Source organism: Coffea eugenioides, chromosome 5 (assembly GCF_003713205.1).
Source record: "Coffea eugenioides isolate CCC68of chromosome 5, Ceug_1.0, whole genome shotgun sequence".
NCBI classification, from domain to species: Eukaryota; Viridiplantae; Streptophyta; class Magnoliopsida; order Gentianales; family Rubiaceae; genus Coffea; species Coffea eugenioides.
The window spans coordinates 26757190-26775517 of NC_040039.1; the positions used below are offsets into that span (position 1 = coordinate 26757190).

General features: G+C 36.2%; 4 protein-coding genes across 4 annotated transcripts; all 4 read right to left on the reverse strand.

The window, feature by feature from the left end:
• Positions 1-308: 308 nt before the first annotated feature.
• Positions 309-2385, reverse strand: LOC113771308 (replication protein A 70 kDa DNA-binding subunit D-like). Its single transcript, XM_027315903.1, has 9 exons — positions 2160-2385; positions 1984-2080; positions 1760-1884; positions 1582-1660; positions 1354-1483; positions 1118-1269; positions 891-1011; positions 523-751; positions 309-451 (listed from the first exon to the last, which is right to left on the reverse strand). Exons 1-9 carry the CDS (start codon positions 2383-2385, stop codon positions 309-311), a joined length of 1302 nt encoding a protein of 433 aa, XP_027171704.1.
• A 448-nt stretch (positions 2386-2833) lies between these two features.
• LOC113771309 (ATP-dependent DNA helicase PIF1-like) lies at positions 2834-4794 on the reverse strand. Its single transcript, XM_027315904.1, has 2 exons — positions 3644-4794; positions 2834-3545 (listed from the first exon to the last, which is right to left on the reverse strand). The coding sequence occupies exons 1-2, from the start codon at positions 4792-4794 to the stop codon at positions 2834-2836; spliced, it is 1863 nt and encodes a 620-aa protein (XP_027171705.1).
• A 180-nt stretch (positions 4795-4974) lies between these two features.
• Positions 4975-8878, reverse strand: LOC113771310. The gene is made up of 6 exons (XM_027315906.1): positions 8512-8878; positions 8254-8377; positions 7717-7964; positions 7386-7547; positions 6361-7272; positions 4975-6269 (listed from the first exon to the last, which is right to left on the reverse strand). The coding sequence occupies exons 1-6, from the start codon at positions 8876-8878 to the stop codon at positions 4975-4977; spliced, it is 3108 nt and encodes a 1035-aa protein (XP_027171707.1).
• Positions 8879-11732: 2854 nt separating this feature from the next.
• Positions 11733-12080, reverse strand: LOC113771311. Its single transcript, XM_027315907.1, has one exon. It carries the CDS (start codon positions 12078-12080, stop codon positions 11733-11735), a length of 348 nt encoding a protein of 115 aa, XP_027171708.1.
• Between the last annotated feature and the right edge of the window lie 6248 nt (positions 12081-18328).

Here is an 18328-nt window from a genome sequence, read left to right on the forward strand (position 1 = left end):
AACAAAAAGTATAGAGGAGCAGTTTAAGTTTAAAGTAGCAATCCTAAGTTTCAAAATAAAATGTGGAATATGAGAACTTAGTTCAGTTTTGGACAACAAGAGATTATTATATGATCTTGAAACAAGGAAGAGTATAGTTAAGTAGCAGTCATTCTACGATTTCTGGGAATCATAAGTTGCTGAACAAAAGACAGCAGCAATATTATGATTTCTTAAAATCATAAATTGCTGAACAAAAAGCATAGAGGAGCAGTTTAGGTCCAAAGTAGCAATCCTAAGTTTCAAAACAAACTGTGGAACATGAGAACTTAGTTCAGTTTTGGCTTCTTGCTGCAGCTAGTTCCTTCAAGTTGAGAGGCATTATTTTCTGGTTCTTCAGCCTGATCAAACTTTTGATTTAGTGAAAGACGAACCTTTGAAGTTGGATTGTTTTCTTCAACAGTTACAGTACCTGAAGAACCATGGCATTAATTTGGAGTAAGAGAAAAATTTTATTTGTGTGTCATAAGTATATTCATATACCTGAAGTTGTGATATGTGAAGAGTCATCCTGATCATGAACTGATACAAAGGGAACGATTGATTCATTGACAGAGGAAACTTGAGTAGCAGCATCCACAACCTCAGAATAATAAATGATTGTATATCGTTGCTTTGTATCTGCAACTTGAGTTTGTACTGGCTTAATGTGTACCAAGAACCACTTTAATTCAAGTTCTTTGTGGACAGTTTCAAGTGGAAGTTCAATGTTCTGTAAATCAGAAAGTAATTAAAAAAAGTTTTCAAAAAGCAGAGAATATGGTTCTAGTTTATGATTTAGTATAAGTGGATAATATAGCATTGTAATAACAATTGTCTTCTTAATAGTTTACTGGTAATTGAACATGGACCTGTTTAAAGTGTTCCATTATTTCAAGAGCATTGAACGTCAACAGCTGTTCAGCTTGTTCTCCAAAGATAGAAGCTGTGATAACTCCTGTATGATCTCGTAAATCCATATCAAAGCGACACCTAGAAAAATGTTTGCAAATAAAAGCTTAGCATGTGTAAAAGATGATGATGATAGTAAACTTTATAACTTTTCTGTACATAAAAAAAATTTGTTTCAGTAAAGCACCTTGGTTCAGCAGGATGTTTTTCTTTACAAGTATTACAGCTAAAAATGACTCCATGTGCTGCTGCAGTACCTCGATAACATTTTTTGCAACTCATATACCAGTATTTCTGAAATATGTACTGGAAAGTGAACTGTGCTTTGACCCATGTACTCTGAAATGAAAAGTAAAAAATATGAATATATTGTTTGATATCTAAACATAGTGTGAAATAAACTATTAGCGAAGATGTTTATACCTTGTGGGAAGGATTAACATTGCAAATTAAGGTGGTTTTCTGATCTGGTTTTAATGAAATTTCTGGATTGTATCTAGTATAGGTTTTCTGTTCCAGAATAACTGTCAACTCTTTGCTGTTTCTCATTGCCCTATAATAAAATAATGTTAAAGATGTAAACAATGAATTATATAGCATTAATCATGAACTGTTGAGAATGATAATGAGGGGGAAGAAATAAATCAAGACCAATTCTTTAGTTCCCTTGCTTCTTGAATAGGAGGATTAACAAGGATTGCAGAATCAAACCATGTGGACAGAGAAACACCTACAGAGAATAGTTATTGATTCAGGACCATCTGTTAGAGAATGTTATACATGCATATAAGTGTATTAGATGATGGTTAAGCATTAAATTCTAAGTTACCATTGTAGTTGTTAACTTTTATCCTTCGGGCAATAATAACAGGATAGTTGTTCATGGCAGAAATTATCTGTTCTCCTTCGTTTTTGATGAAATCATCCCACATAGAAAGTACAACAGTCTGCAATCTGCTATGAAATAAGTAATCAGTAGTTAATAAGTTATATATGATAGGAGAAATTATAACCACTGGTCATTATATATAAGATAAGAATTAGATATCTTACTCCTCATTCACAAGGACAAACTTTTGAACAACAGATTCTCTGTAGTTTGTAGTAATTGTCTTTTTCTCCAATGTTTCAATAACTATTGCGAGGACATCTACAAAAAGGAAAAATTTGTCAAATATTTCATGCAGAGATATAGATGCTATTTGTATAGACCAAGTAATAAGATGTACCAACTGATTTAGCCTTATCATCCATGTACTGTGCCAGATCTCTAAACTTTGTACAGTTGAACTTGACAGGCATCATGTCTTCATCATCAAAAACCTCTTCAATAACAGTTCTGCTAGTGATTGTCCATTGATGAGTTATTTCAGCAGTCTGATATTTTGGCAAGATCGGCCTGACTTCAGCATTGGATATCTTGTATTTCTTATAAATTTGGAGGATTGAGCTCATTCTAGGGATGTCATTGTTGAAAATAATGCCTTCAACTTTTGATCCCTATTGTATTATAATATAAATTTATGTCATTCATGTTTATTTTCTATAAAATATAAATATGCATATGTCTAATATGGATATTTTTGGTTGTGTACCTCAGTATCAACAAATATGAACTTTTGTTTTTTGTCGGGGTGGACATTGATTGAGTAATTTGCTGTTTCTCTTGAACTGTGATTTTACATGTCCAGCTTTGCATTTCAGGCACAATTTCTTTCATTGCCAGCAACTTTTCCATTCTGTATTTTTATGAATAGAAAAGAAGAAATATATCAGAGGGATTGATATATACAGGAACAACCATTATTGAAAAAGAAGAAAGTTATTATGGTCGAAAAGTATCATATCAGTAAAAGAACGAGGAATGAATAAATCAGTATAGTATACCTAAAGCTTAATAACATCAGTGCTGAGTTAGTTGAAATATTTCTTCAAACACAACATTTCTAGTCTTGCAATCAACTTTAATGTCTCCAAAAGTTCTAGGCACAATAAGAATTTTAACTGCGGCTGATGCTTTAGCTCTAGATAAAGCTACGTACAACTGTCCATGAGAGAAAACCGGCTCACGAAGGTAAATCCCGACATAATCAAGAGTTTGTCCTTGAGATTTGTTAATTGTTAAGGCAAAACAAAGTCGAACAGGAAATTGTGTTCTTATAAATGGGAGGCCATTCCTTTCGCTATCAGATGTTTGAAGAGGAATTTTAGGCAAAAAGATTCTTTTTCCTTGATGTTGGCCAAAAGCTATTTCAGCACAGATTGTATGTTGTCTAAGCTCTCTACAGATGAGACGTGTACCATTACACAATCCTTCTACAGGGTTCAAATTTCTCAAAAGAATGAGAGGACAATTTTCTTTAAGTAATAACTTATGAGGAGGAAGTCCTTTTGGATTTTGTGAATTGAGAAAATCTTCATAATCTCCTTGATGGCGCTGATCAACAGTTTTATCAGAGCTAACATAAACATGAAGATTCCCAGGAAACCTTGTTATCATGATATCATTTAGCTCATCAACTGAACTATTTTTTGGAGTAAGAATGCACCTATTGATCATAGTATAAGGATCATTTGAATAAGCCAATAAATCTGGAAATACAGATTGTATCAACCTGTATATAAGAAAGGTAAGTCAATATATATATAAAAGGCAGATTTAGAAAGAGAAGAAATAGTAAAAAGAAGTATAGTTTAATTACAATTTTATAACCTGTTTAGAGATTCTTCTTTTTCATAATAGGGAATGACTATGTCATTCGGTAAGGTTATTTGGCCTTGTGGATCAACAGGCTCTCTTCCTTCACCCACTCTCAAAAGAAACTCTGAGAATGCTGGGTCTAAAATAGCCCGCATATTTTCTGTCAGTTTCAACATATGAAATTTATTCCATATAGGTGAATTAGGAAGGCTAGCATCTATGAGAGTTCGTTTTGAAGCTTTCTCAATTACAGGTAAAGTTTGTCGAAAATCTCCTCCAAAAAAGATAACCTTTCCTCCAAATGGCAGCTCAGATTCCATTATGTCTTTTAGAAAATCATCAAAGGCTTCAATAGTTTCTCTTTTGGCCATTGATGCTTCATCCCACAAGATCAGTTTTGATTCAAAAAGCAGTCTAGCAACACTACCTTGCTTACTGATCTGGCAAGTTTTATTTGTTGACAAATCTAGCGGTATTTTGAATCTAGAATGCGCTGTTCTTCCACCTGGAAGAACAGAAGCAGCGACACCGGATGTTGCCACTGCAATAGCAATATGTCCTTGAGATCTTAAAGTAGCTAAAAGCGACCTATACAGAAAGGTCTTTCCAGTTCCACCCGGACCATCGATAAAGAAACTTTGGCCAGCAGAAGAAGAGATTGCATGCAGAATTAAATCATAAGCATGCCGTTGCTGAGTATTCAATTTAAAAGACAAAAGCAGATCTTCTGGTAATACTTCAATATTCCTTTCACTGTCAATTTCCTTTGTTAACTGTTCATGATATGCAGCTCTAAGGGTATTTGGAACTAAATGGTAATCATCAATATTTTTACCCATTTGCTCAAGCAACGTACTGATATCTTTCAAGACTTTATTTCTGATTTCAGTAGAAGAATAGTGGTAAAGTTCCTGTGATCTTTGATAATCACTGCATAACTGTTGTTCAAATTTATGCCAGAGTAATCTAGGATCAGTAGGTGTACAATGAACAAGAACAGTAGCAAATAACAGTCTTAACGATGATGGCATCTGAAAAACTGCTGCTTCTTCAAGAGTATCTTCTATATATGTATCAGACTGTAATAGACCAAGGTTTAAAGCAGCTTCTCTGAAGCAATTCATTTTTTGACCATTAACAGTTAAAAGGTCATCAAATGACATAGGTGCTCGGACATGATTTAGCAGCAGTCGAAGATAATACCTTTCTCCTTCCTTGGGACTAACAGTTACCAGTCTTCCAATAACTTTTTTACGTTTTCTCTCAGTCCAAATTCTAAATTTAGTAGACCAAACGAAATGCTCAGGAAACTCTCTATAAAAGCACTTCAAATTTTCAGCTTTTCAGTTTGCTTTGTTCATTTCAAAAAATTCGGTTAGCATGGTCTTTGAGAAATCAATCTTTCTCATCAATTCTAAAAGATCTGAATTTTTGTTGAAAGTAATAAACTGCTGACCAGGGAGATGAACTTGAAGAGAATAAACTGCTGGAGTCATCTCATTTAGTCGGAATTCATAGATTCGCCAAAATGCTTCAGGGGGTGAAATCCATCTTCCCTGCTGGAATTCTTTTATTTCATCAACATCAGCAGAGCTTTCTCCAGTAACAATCTTAAAACTAACAAGATCATGTCCTTTGAAAACATATTTGTATAAATATTTCACCAGCTTCAAAGTAGAACAAATTTCCACATTCATGTGGCAATCAAAAAGGGCTAATAAATAAGGACAATATGGAATAACCCATCTATTGTCAAGTTCATTTCTACGCACCTTTATCTTTCTACCATCATCTCTCCTCCTATAACATGGATAAGTATCCTCAGCATGAACTGTTTGTTCGCAGAAATTTTTTGGATAATGATTCTTGCATGAACCATTCTTCATACATGGGCTAGTTTGATCCATAACTCCACATGGACCATGAATCATGTGTTTAAGAACAAGAGAGTATAGATGGGGATATTGATGAGGGTTAGGCAGCTCAGCAGATACTATCCTATCATAAGATTGAGGATTCAACAACTTGAACTGTGGTTTCAAAATTAATAACAAATGAGCATGAGGAAATCCTCTTTTTTGGAATTCGATAACATAAACACATGCAGCTACTTCTCCAAATATTTTCTTATCTAAAAGTTCAGATTTAAGCATTTCAAATTTTGCTCTGAACACTCTAGACAAAAGATCTGGCCTATCTTGAGGTTTTTCTGTAAATTGCAGATTATCCTGAATTTCTTTCCACATCGGATTACATGTCATCGTAAGAAAAATATCAGGTTTTCCATATTTCTGAACCAAGGCCATGGCATCAAGATATCGACGCCTCATATCTCGTGGTCCGCCTATGAATGAAGCTGGTAATATCACTTTACGACCAACCTTTGAACCTTCAGTTTGGCCTACTGAAAGACTATCAATCACTCCTTCAAGAATTTCAGTCCGAATATCATTCTGTCTTTTCCGTTGAAAATCCAGCCTAGAAGTTTCAATTTTTACATACCCATCTACAGAAAATTGCTGTAATAATCTAAGTGTGTGCAGCAACATGGATTCATCATTATCTCTAATTTGAAATCTATAACAATAATATTCTCTAGCTGAGACAGTGTATTCTTCTTTCTTGCCACGGTCAGCAGCTATAAAAAGGACAGAAACACTATATCAATAAAGGAATGTATTTATTGTAAATAATATTGAGAAATTTGGAAAGACAGTAGCTGCACTTGCCTCTTCTTTCCAAATCAATCAAATCAGACGAGTGTTCAACAGAAGAGGGATCGATATTAATTTCATCTTCACATAAATCATCACCTCTCTTTCTCTTATAGACTCGTTTAATTCCATGATGCCATCCAGATTCACCCCGAGGAAATAATAAAGGGTATTGTAAAGGATCATAACAACCATAGTAATGCTGGATCCTATAACTTGTATTTGAATGAGTATAGACCAAAATATGTGCCTGTTTATCAAGAGATTGATCATCACTCTCAGTCCATATTGCAGCGACTTGGGAAGTAGAAGGCAGATTATATACACGTTGGTCTAGAGCAGGGTAGCAATTAAGAGCAATGTTGAAGTTGTTAATATTTGGCACATCTCTGAGATCTTTGAAAAATCTAGCATAAGGATTCTCAGAAAGGATATCCATCAACAACCTCAAAGTGGTCTCACGTAATTTGTCACAGCTAGCTACTCTTCTTTTCAGCTGCTCATCAGTATCAAAAATATATAGCTGAATTCCAGAAGACCTATCAGTTGACTCTGATAAACCATTGAGAAAATGATAAACTTGGCCTTGAACACGAAAAGTATAAACACCCTTTGTATTCTTTGTCAATTCTGAATCATACTTTGCAGCAAAAGCTGTGAAAGCCAAGTTATTATTATAGGTGCGAGCTAATTTTCTAAAATGCTCACTCTCTTCATCGTTTTCTGTGAAAAGACGCTTGAGAGCATAAGGCATGCGAGGAGCGACAATAGAGATTTCTCCTTTGGAACAACAAAAAGTAGGAGGTTCTAAATAGAATCTCTTAGCTCCACAATATTGACAGTCAGGAGCATCAGGAAGGAGCAAAGGTGCATCAGGAATAACTTCAATTCTTGAAAGATATATCTTAGCACCTGTACCATTTGGCCCTGCAGATGGATCAATATAGCTGATAGAATAACAAAGTCCAGTTCCGCAAGAGGGGCAGAATAGTAAAAAATAACTTAAACGGTATTAGGGTCACTAATAAACGAAATGCAACCTGTTCTGTGAGGTCTGCTACGGACAGGATGACTATGTGTTGGCCTAGGAGAAGTAATAGCAGCAGGAAGATTAGAAGGGTTTATATCTCTTTTTCTTCTCTTGGCAACATCAGCCTCTGCTTGATGTTGCAGAGCTGAAATTTGGCCACAAGGCTGGATAACTGCAATAGTAAATCTTAATTAGATGTCCATTGCAGATTATCTTGCCATAGATATATTACAGGTATGGTGAATAGAACATTTGGTTTTTTTTCTTCCATGATGAGAAGAAACCAGACAAGTAACAAAAGATATTGGCAAAGGTGACAATTTAAAGAACCAATATTATACCTTCAGAGAGACATCTAGACCGAGAATCAACTTGAGTAGAAGAAGATGCAAGGTCTGTTGAAAAATGATCCAAATATTTATAGTTGATAACATTATTGATTTCAGAATTTGGCTCATTCATATAACAAAAAACATTATCTGAATTCTCACTTTGAATATTAAACCTTTGGTTAATCTCATTAGGCAGGGCTATACTGTTTCGAGGAGGCCGAGTCAATGTTTTTGACAAGGTGTTCCTGCGTTGCTGCCTAAAAGATTGAACAGTAGACCAAAGATTAGAAATTGGAAAGCATGCTTCTTTTTGCTTGTCAGTAATATTTCTTAGCTGAAGATCCAATGTAATAGATGAAGGAATAGATTTCTTGACGAACGACTTAAAGATTCAGAGCTGATACATGTTTGAACATCAGAATTTGGCTTTTTCGTAACTTGGAAAACATTATCTGATTTATTCCTCTGAAGTTTGAAGACTGCTTATTCTTGGCAGCAGTGTTTTTTGAAACATGAGATGGTTTTGTGGATATGGTATTCATGTACCTTTTCCTAGAAGACTTTACTGCAGGATAATCATGAGAAGATCCACATTGTTCTTCTCTTTGCATGACAGCACCAGTTTTTTTCCTATTTCTTCCACTCTCTAGTTCACCAATGAGTGGAGTTTCTGTAATGTACATAAATTAAAGGCTGGATTTGTATCAGGATGGGATAGTTAACTAAAAATAGGCCAAGATACTGGTATAACAATAAAGTGAGAAAGACATGGCTGATGTGAGCGGAAAATCAGGCTGGATATACCTTCAGGAATAATCGGAAATGGATTGGATTCAATGGGAACAACAGAAGAAGGAGCAGGACTTGAAACATTAGTAACAGTAGATCCGCTGCTGGCCATGTAGTCCAATCCCTCTCTAATGAGAACGCCTTGATCATTAGCAAAACCAAGCGAGCTATGTCGTACCATTTCATTAAGCGTAACATTGTCATTTTGACTATCCTGAATGTTACTGTCTCTATGTGAACAAGGATCAGGAAAAAATACACCTGTTTCTACATAACCAAGTGGAACACTACGAACAAAAGAACGCGATGATTCGTTTCTTTTCTTTGCAGCCCTAGCTTCACTTCGACGGCGTAAAAGCGCAGCTTTCTCACTTTGCGGCATTTCTGCGTATCGTTTTCGGCGTATGGCATTTCTATCCATCTAACTTAATTAATCAAAGAACAAGGAATGGAAAATAATTTACAAAAGCACAGGCAAAGGAAAAAGGAGACAGAAGAGAGAAAAATAGTATGCAAAGAAAAAAATAAAGCAGACATCATTCGTTGATAAGAATAATCTGAACCAGCACAACAACGAACAATAAAACTCAACTAATAGAACCGACAAAGACAAAGAAATAGATGTACAACAGAAATAGATGCAGAAATTCATATATATATTGAATGCAACAGGAAAATTAGGGCTTGGATTCAGAGAATTTGTGTGATTGGATCTGACTTTCCATCAAATTTATCAAGGTGTTCCATGTATGAAAATTTCTTGTTTTGCTGAACAGCAGTTTTGTTCATTAATCCATTGAACAGCTTGAAATAAATGAGGTCAAAGCATGGTGCAGTCTCACTTTTAAGCTGACCCTGAGTTGGCTCAGTACGAGCTTTGTTCTTGGTTCAAATTGATTGCTTCAAATGGCCAATTTTCCAAGGATAACACTTAACATTTTTGCTCCTCATAAAATAATAAAAAGCTTCACATCTTTGATTATCTTAATTTCTTGATTATAACTTTCCCTAGCTTTTATCAATCATTCATGGTACATTTCTTATCACTTGTCCCAGCTATTATTAATGAACCCTTCCTTCTTCCAGTCTTATTATCAAGCTCAAAAAAATTTGCTTTAAAAGAAAGGAAAAAAGGGTAGCATCTTTCTATGTGAAGATCAAGTACGATTTTAGATATGATAATCAATAAACGTTAATCAAATTGAAGTCTTCAAGGGTTTCAAGTCTCATAATTAAAGTTCTTATTTAAAACACAAGATTCTATGTTCTTGTAGCAGTTTATCAATACAAGAAACAAAAAACTGGTAGAACAAAAAGCCAAAAAAAAAGAGAGAGAATGATCAGCTAACCTGAATCAATACAAGCTCCAAATATATAACACAAGATGACGAAGAAAGAAAGCTCGTTACAGCAACCACATATGAAGAAAGCTGCATGCAAAATATAAAGGGAAAAGAGGAGAAAAAGGCAGAACACAAATAAGAACAAACAATGGACAAATGAAAGGTAGAACAAAGAATGAAAGAAGATAGAAAATTTGAAATAGCCTTACCTTAATGCAACGGCAAAATAGAAAACACCCATAAACAGAGAAAGTAAACCTGAATTAGTCGATGAATGACGGACCAAAAAACATATTGGAATAAACAGGATTATAGATGAAATAGTTCACTAAAAGAAAAAGCGCACCTGACGAATTTGTATCAACAAGAGCAAAACGAGGAAGACGCTTCGCAGAAACAGAGCAGAAAAAGAGAAAATAAGAACTAACCAAAGCAACTAGCAAACATAATCATATAAGAGGGAAGATAGAATATCGTGCTATAAACAATAATACAAAGAAGGGATGGAAAAACTAAACACATCACTAACCATGAGTGTGAGCAGAAAATCCGGCCAAGAATGCATAGTTTTAGCTGCAGCGGTGGGTTGTTGGACAGAACAAAGAAAATGCTACGGTCAGACCCGTCAGCTTTTTTCAAGTTTCAATAGCCGTCAACAGTAATGGATGTGTTTTTCACAAACAGTACCCAAAGGCTTCGGAGGAACAGAGCAATAAAAGAGAAAGTAAGAACCGAAGAAAACAAAAAAGAAATGATACAAAAAAGGACTGCAAAAACTTAAGATATCACTAACCATTAGCATAAGCAGAAAATCCCAGCAACAATCCATAGCTTTACCGGCAGCGGTGGCTTGGGCAGAACAAAGAAATTGCGGTGGGTTGGACAGAACAAAAGAAATTGCCACGGTCCTTCTTTCAATAGCCGTCGGCAGTGAAGGAATGATGGTTTTTTACAAATGCAACCCAAGTGTAAATAAAAATTGACCTCCTGACAAGTGCAAACCAATTCGTTGTGGCTGGTAAGAAAAATATAATGGGAGGGCAAAACTGGAATACATTTGTCTTGATAGTCAACTAAACTGAGTTATTGCAATGATGACAATCACTTCCCAATACATATGGGAAAAGGCAGAACAGAAATGGTAAAGTGGTCCAATCGTATACAACCAAAATGAAGACAATAAATGTACCATTCATTTACAAAGACAAGGGTCTCAGCATTTTGGGATTTTTTTTTGCACAAACACATGCAAGGACAATTTGTGGTCGTCCTATCTCGTGCTGAGACAACGGTCTCAGCATTTTGGGATTTTTTTTCTTGCCAAGGACGACCACAAATTGTCCAATAACATTTTGCCACATCAGAAAAAAAAAGAACGGTCTCGGCAACATCCCTACACACTTAGTACATATGTGTTAACAAGTAGGCGTCTATTAAAAAGAGTAGGCGTCTATTAAACTCCAACCATATTTAAAAAAAAAAATTGTTGGAGTCTTGCATTTTTTTTTATAGAAAATAATTCAATCCTTTTCAGGATGTCAAGTATATTAGAGCGTCATATAATGTTTCTCCCTAATTTCAAACTTTGTAGAGGAAAAATTTTTTTTTTTGGGTCCTCGTGATCATCACAAATCATCTTTTTTGACAAATCTTTTCTTTTATATTCTTTTGTCCCCCCAAGTCCCAAGTGAGCTATAAAAAAAAGGCATTTTTAGAAAGAATGTCCCATCAAAGGCGTAATCTTACCATGTTAAAATCCAGAACTTTAAACAAATACCTTTTTTTTATTTTTTTTGGCTAACCTCGGAATTGAGGGTGGGCGCCACTCCAAATCCTATTAAAAAAAAACAGTCAAAAGTACAGCAAAATGAGGCTGGCGTGCCGCCAATGCACCTAAGCCAAACGCACATAAGGCATCTGAACCCTATCTAGGCAGGCTAACCGCCGTATGTGGTCCGGAAGTGTGGAGTGAGTGAAACTTTGATGGACACGCGTGGAACTTGCCAGAGTTGTCAGGGCATCTGCAACTGAATTCGCTTCTCTGTAGACGTGAGTGAAGGCGATCTGATGACCCAGCGCTAGAGATTTGATACGAGAGACCGTTCCCCATAACCTCCAAGGCACCCTACCCCCGCCATTCACCATATTCAGCAACACCTGGGAGTCCATTTTGACTTGTAGGAGTTGAAAACTTGATGAGGTTTGCATACCCTCTAGTAACGCCATTGCTTCTGCCTCCATATTTGTCCTTATTTAAACAAACACCTTTATTATTTGATTTTCCCCTCATAAAAGTTGCTAGCCTTTTCCATCTTTTCCATAAAACAAGTTTCAAGTTTGAATCTTTCATCAAATTAAATATAACTACAGCTTGTGCTATTTTTAGAACCTCACTTTACTCAATAATTTGACAAGTTATTGTTGACTTTTGTTTTTTGTTCAAGTAGTCAAAATTTTAGGAGGATAAAATTAAGAAAATAAAAGATGATAAAAACTAATACACAAGCAAACCTTCTTTTCTACTTGAGCTTTCCCGAATAGAGAATACAAGAATGTTTTAAACAAAGATGCATAGAGCAACTTGAAGCAGATCTGAAAATTAAAATTGAAGAGAAAATCTGACTACCCAACGTTTTGTAATTAAGCAGCTTACATTTAGTGAAGCCTTTTTTTTAATACAAAAAAGGGTTAGTATACACATAGCCCTTCTTTAGTACAATTTATGACACGAGATTTAGTTGCAAAAGAAAAAGTTTATTTAAAAAAAATCCAATAATTATGCAATGTAAGCTCATCCAGATTTCTTCAACTAGCAAAAGTAGATTAGTTCATACCATGTTTATAAAATTTTGAAGAAAAACTTGGAATTTTGAAGCACGAAAATGATCAAGAAACTTTAAATCCACAAAGTCCGGCCAATGAATAAATTCACCGAACGCTTTGACACATCATGCTTTGAATTTTCGTCATCCCAAATCCAATCTCTCTCTTTTGTCTTTGCACATAATCGGAATCTGAAGAAGGCGTGCATGTGCATTGTTATGTAAAAAAGGGTCCAAGTCCATATGAACATCAGGATTGAACTGCTGAGAGTTAGAGAACAAAAGTCATAAAAGACAAAAAAACAAAAGAAGCTTTGTCCCAACGGGTAGCCAATTATTACTCAAACATTCCCATCAGTTGTTGGATATTTTTGAGATAATCCCATTTAAGGCACAAACTTCCTTGGGACAATAGATTGGTCATTGGGACTTGAAATCAATTGCCATCTTTAGTTGAAACCATCGAATGGGTGGAGATCATGACAGAATTATATTCAACAATTGAAAGGGAAAGATTACCACCAAACTAAACTACAATCAAGCTTAAACTACAATTTGAATGTTCACCTTTGGTTTCTCTTGCTAGTCGCCACAAGCATTGGTTTATCATTCCTTTCATTTTCTCCAAAATTAATTATTTATCTTAATTTCCCAATGTTTGATAACTCAATCACTAGGCGTTCCTAATTGGTTATCCTGGAATTGCACAGTGCCAAGTCCAACTAAATCATTTTACTGCAAGAAGTTCTTTGATTTTCGTTGTTTCATTGTTTCGCATGTGAATTGAATTTTTGTCTGGAGAATTATGCAGCTAAAATGGGAAAACACTTCAAGGGCAGAAAACTATAGACCATGAACCCCAAAAAAGGAGAAAAAAAAGGCTCATAACTAGGCCGGGTTACCTTGAAATGCTGGAAAACCAAAAAGCTTTTACCAAAGAAGTTGCTCAGACTAATGATGAGCTTCCAAATCAGGAAATTCCTTGAAACTTTCCCCTTTTTTCTGCTTCAACTTTGCGGACTGGCATTGATTAACATTGCAAGTAGAGAGATGAATGAATGAGGAAGCAATCAAATTAGTGAGAGCGGATAAAAATTGAGATTTTGGCTTAGGTTCCAACGTCCAGAGATGTAGACGTGCAAGAAAAATGACAGGGAGATTATGATAGACATGTATAATTTCAAGGGGACAAGTCAATGAAATTTGTTAAACATACATTTCTTTTGTGTCCTTTCCAGCCTAGCCTTTTCTATATATGGCATCATCAACCATGACTTGCTGAAGTATATGATCAGTAAAGAAAATTTATAGGTATTAAATCAAGAGAAAAGAAAACCAAAAATCAAAAGTCAACTATCAAAATTTTCTATAAACTTATCTGTGACTTAAATAAGGCAAGAATTAAGGCAAATTTTGGTATACTATTGAATTGAAATTGCTGAAAATCACGACGATCACAAGAATAAGAACTGCAAAAATTTGTGATGTCGACCAAATAGGCCTTCCCTGCGAGTAAAGAGAGTGCCTCAGACGTTGATGACAAAAATTATGAAAAGCAGATGACTAAGCATTACAAAATGATGGACTATTAAATGATTAAAATTGTCCAACTGGCTGATAGGTTAGCATGTGCATGTACATGATAGGTTAGGTAAATTTTACATATGTTAACTAGTGCTCATTGGGTATCCATTAGAAAAATTCTCAATTTTTTTTTCACAAATTTGAATGATGCATATTATGATTTTGGAAAAGTTGAGTTTAGGAAATTTTATAGTTTGATTGAATTTCCTTATACACATATGAAAAGTCTTTGTATAGGAAAATTTTAACTTTAATTAATTTTCTTTCTCCATGGCTCTCCCTTCAATCCTCTCGAACTGCTTCACCTTCTTGTATGAATTCCAGTGGACTCTATTGACAATTTTGTTCAAGTTCTGACATATTTTTTTCCAAATAAATGAAAATTAATGATATCAATTTGTGCCTATCGATGTTGCATAACGAGAATACAATATTCCTGATGTGATGCATAGTCCTATTAAGGAACGCATTTATAATATGGTGTGGAATTTAAGGAGGTCAGTGTAATTCCACATACAACAAAAGAAGTGTGTGCAGTTTAATTTACAGTTCAATGCAACAATTCTTCTAACTTAGATTAATTTACGAAGACAGAGAAACTAAAGTTTTGTAATTTAAACTTGGAGCACATGATGCAGAAAAACATAGTAAGTAATTTTGGCAAATTTTGGCAACTAGTGGCCATCTCGTTAGCTATTCTCAATTAGTTGATTGAGATTGACATTCTATCCTGGTGATTTTTGTAGGAAGTATTTAAGGTCAAATTGGAGCATTAAAAGTGACACTAAAGAAAAGTTTTGTGTATAATTTTGAAATATTAATTATGCAATAGAAGCTCACATTGTCGTAAAATTTGTCATCTAATTAACATTTGGGAACATCTAATGCAAGTTCTTGGCCCGCAACTACATTGATCAGTAATATAGTTTAAGGTTTCTTCGTGCTCTTTTCGCTAATAAATCAATGTTACAATCAATGTTGTCTCAACCGTGGTTCTCCTCCCCATTCTGCTCATTGAAATTCCGACTTTGATCAGTAAGTGCTGCTACCTGATCTTGCATCTTTCTCACATGAACTCCAACCAAGAAACGTTTCCAATACCTCTCCTGTTGTGCCCTTCTCTGCAACGCAATGAATTCATTCTCTAATTTTTCTACTTTCGCCAACCAATGTTTAACCTCAGTTTTCCTCTTCTTTCGTCCGAACAGTTCGGCTCTTTCCACTTCCTCCTTTACGTCAGCTGATCTGCTACTCAATGCCTTCAGATTCGTAGCCAGCAATGGTATATCAGATCCCAAATGAAGTTACCTTCTTCTCTCTACTTTGAGAGCCTCTCTCTCTACTTTGAGAGCCCATCTCCTGCCTCTAGGAGCTTTCACACTTCATGCGGTTAGCGGCAACCCAAAGTAGAAAGTTTTTGAATTTTCAAACAAGCAATAGTGACTGTTCACCTCCTGTACACCTGAAACCACCCAAAAACGTTTAGCAGTGCTAAGTTTCGAGCCAACTACTCTGTTTCCAAGTGGAAATGCAACCATGATCCATAGGAAAACTAAAGGATTTTAACCATACCTTTCCTGGGTGGGAGCTAAGGTGCCATGCCAGATGAGTGTTGTAGATTGGTATAGGGGGTTAGTTTTCTGAGTCGTTTATTTTTTGTGTGTTTTTCTCCTCTGTTTTGCAGGTTTAATCAACTGGTGCTACTAAGAAGGGAAATAGTGTGCGGGTAACCAGACGCAGCAGGTGTTCGACAAAATGGAGGAGGAGCTAGCTCGAGTCTTTAGTAAATTTGAGCTATCACAGTCGAAGAGGGAAGGGATAGCTCTAAGTTCCGAGGATATAAGTGAGAGGATCCAAGATTGCAGTAGGAGTCTTGTTGGGAAATTGATAGGAGAAAAGGTGGCAAACTTCACTGGCATCAAAAACTTCACTAATCATGCTTGGGGGTATCTGAGAAATATGGTAGTTACTGAACTGGGCCCAAATATCTTTCAGTTTCAGATAGAAAAGGAACAAGATCGTGAGAAAATTCTGATGGGAGGGCCATGGGTCATGGATAATCAAATCCTAGTGGTCAAAGAGTGGGAGGTGGGGTGTGAAAGAAATCCCAACCACTTCAGGTTTACTTGGCTTTGGGTACAAATCTGGAATTTACCTGTCCACTGGATGTGTAGAACAGTGGGATTCAAATTAGGGAGAGTCTTTAGAGCCACAAGGGAAGTAATTGTTCCACCAGGAGGGGGGAAGGAGGGGAGGCACTTAAAAATATTAGCAGAGATAGACCTGATGCAGGCCCTGCCGAGAGGAACTCCGGTATCGCTGGAAGATGTGAGTACTTGGGTAGAATTCAAATATGAGCGATGTCCGAATTTTTGTTACAACTATGGGATAGTGGGACATGGGGACAAATTATGTACTGGGGGAAGGAAAGAGGGGCAGTCGAGTAGGGAGGGACAGTATGGGGCATGGCTGAGAGGAGGGAACATAATGGTCTCCCCTTTGCGAACTGCGAAAATGGATGGCAGTGAAGTAAATCACAAGGCAGTGGTGGTACCTCCAGCAAACAAAATGACTGGAACAAATACTGGAGCAACCACGGATAAAGGGCCTGTTGTGGTAGCTGGAACAAGTACCAGAGGGGAGGAAAAAAAGGACATGGATAAGGACAAGAGAGAAGCAGAAAAGGAGGATAAATGGAGGGAAATTCTGGGAGAAACACTGAGGGGAAAAAACTAAGGGAGACAGGAGTCAAACATGAGGAACTACTCAGAGAGGGAAACAGGTGTGAAGGGAAGGAAAACATTGAAATCAGTAAGCTCACAGTGGACCTGGGGGAAGGTAGAGTTCGAAATGCAATCATACTCGAAGAGGCCATGGAAACAGAAGAAGACACTGGCAGTGAATTGGTAGCTGCAGCTGAAAAGAAGAGCTTGCTAGGTACAGAAACAGGAATGGCGCATAAAAAGGGTAAGCCTCCATGAAAAGGAAAGACACAAGGTGGGGAGAAACAATGGAGGAGGAGCTTGCGTACCACAAGAGCACCTTTACGGGAGCTAACGGATAATGGGTTGCTAAGCAGGCTAGGAGGGAAACGCAAAGAGCAGGACACCAGGCAAGACCTGGACATGATGGACGAGGACAATGTCTAGGGTCCAAAGCACAAGCTTGCAAAAGTGCTTCAAGCTATGATCCAACAAGGAGGGGAATTGGAGGCTAGCCCCGCAATGCCTCCACCTAATCAATGAAGGTTGCGGTGTGGAATTGCCGAGGTGCAGGAGGCCCCTTGACAATTCCCCAACTCAAGGAGGTAATTCACCTCCACTTTCCTAGTATAGTATTTTTGTGCGAGACAAAAAATCAAGAACCATTCTTGAAATTGGTACAAAAAAGAGTTAGAATGGAGAATAGCTATGTGATTAATTCTAAAGGTAAAGCAGGGGGTTAGCTTTGTTCTGGAATGAGGAGATTACTTTGGTGAATGTATATGGTACGGATTGGTTTATTGCAGCAGGGTGGTGGATGAGAACACTAACGACCACTGGTGGATGGTAAGAATCTATGCAAGTACGGAGGAAAGTATAAGAAAGCAACAATGGAAGGAAATAGCGGAAAAAAAGAGGGAATGTGGAGATAAGTGGATACTAGTGGGTGACTTTAATGATATTTGATCCAATGGGGAGAAATGGGGAGGGAGAGAGAGAGCGGAGGGGAGTTTTAGGGAGTTTAACGGATTCATCTCTGAGAATGAGTTAGTGGATATAGGATACGAGGGAGTGTAGACACCAAATTTTTAATGTCACGATTTTAGTTTTTAAACTTTTAGCATTTGTTTTTATTTTAGTTTTTACTTTTTGCATTAGTTTGGTCCTTTTAACTGTTTTGTTTTTTATTTTATTATTTTATTATTATTATTATTGCAAGACTTTAGTCTAAAATTTGTCAAAAAAGAGAAAGTTTCATAAAATAGGGGGATAAGTTTCATTTCTTTTTAGTGTTATTAATCGGAAAAGAAAATCATCAATCAAAAGATTTTTATTATTAAGATTAGCAATTTTGTTTTTGTTTTTAGTATTTGTTTATTTT

Excerpts from the sequence above, each read along its gene's own strand:
- LOC113771308 (XM_027315903.1), bottom strand. The coding sequence starts at position 2,385 with ATGAGCTCAATCCTCCAAATTTATAAGAAATACAAGATATCCAATGCT. Across the intron at positions 1,885-1,983 it reads TTTGTCCTTGTGAATGAGGA|ATTGCAGACTGTTGTACTTT; the intron begins GTAAGATATCTA and ends ATTTCATAGCAG. Across the intron at positions 1,661-1,759 it reads AAAAGTTAACAACTACAATG|GTGTTTCTCTGTCCACATGG; the intron begins GTAACTTAGAAT and ends TATTCTCTGTAG.
- LOC113771309 (XM_027315904.1), bottom strand. The coding sequence starts at position 4,794 with ATGTCATTTGATGACCTTTTAACTGTTAATGGTCAAAAAATGAATTGC. Across the intron at positions 3,546-3,643 it reads AAAGAAGAATCTCTAAACAG|GTTGATACAATCTGTATTTC; the intron begins GTTATAAAATTG and ends TCTTATATACAG.
- LOC113771310 (XM_027315906.1), bottom strand. The coding sequence starts at position 8,878 with ATGCCGCAAAGTGAGAAAGCTGCGCTTTTACGCCGTCGAAGTGAAGCT. Across the intron at positions 7,548-7,716 it reads GTCTAGATGTCTCTCTGAAG|TTATCCAGCCTTGTGGCCAA; the intron begins GTATAATATTGG and ends TTACTATTGCAG. Across the intron at positions 7,273-7,385 it reads TAGCAGACCTCACAGAACAG|GGCCAAATGGTACAGGTGCT; the intron begins GTTGCATTTCGT and ends ATCCATCTGCAG.
- LOC113771311 (XM_027315907.1), bottom strand. The coding sequence starts at position 12,080 with ATGGAGGCAGAAGCAATGGCGTTACTAGAGGGTATGCAAACCTCATCA.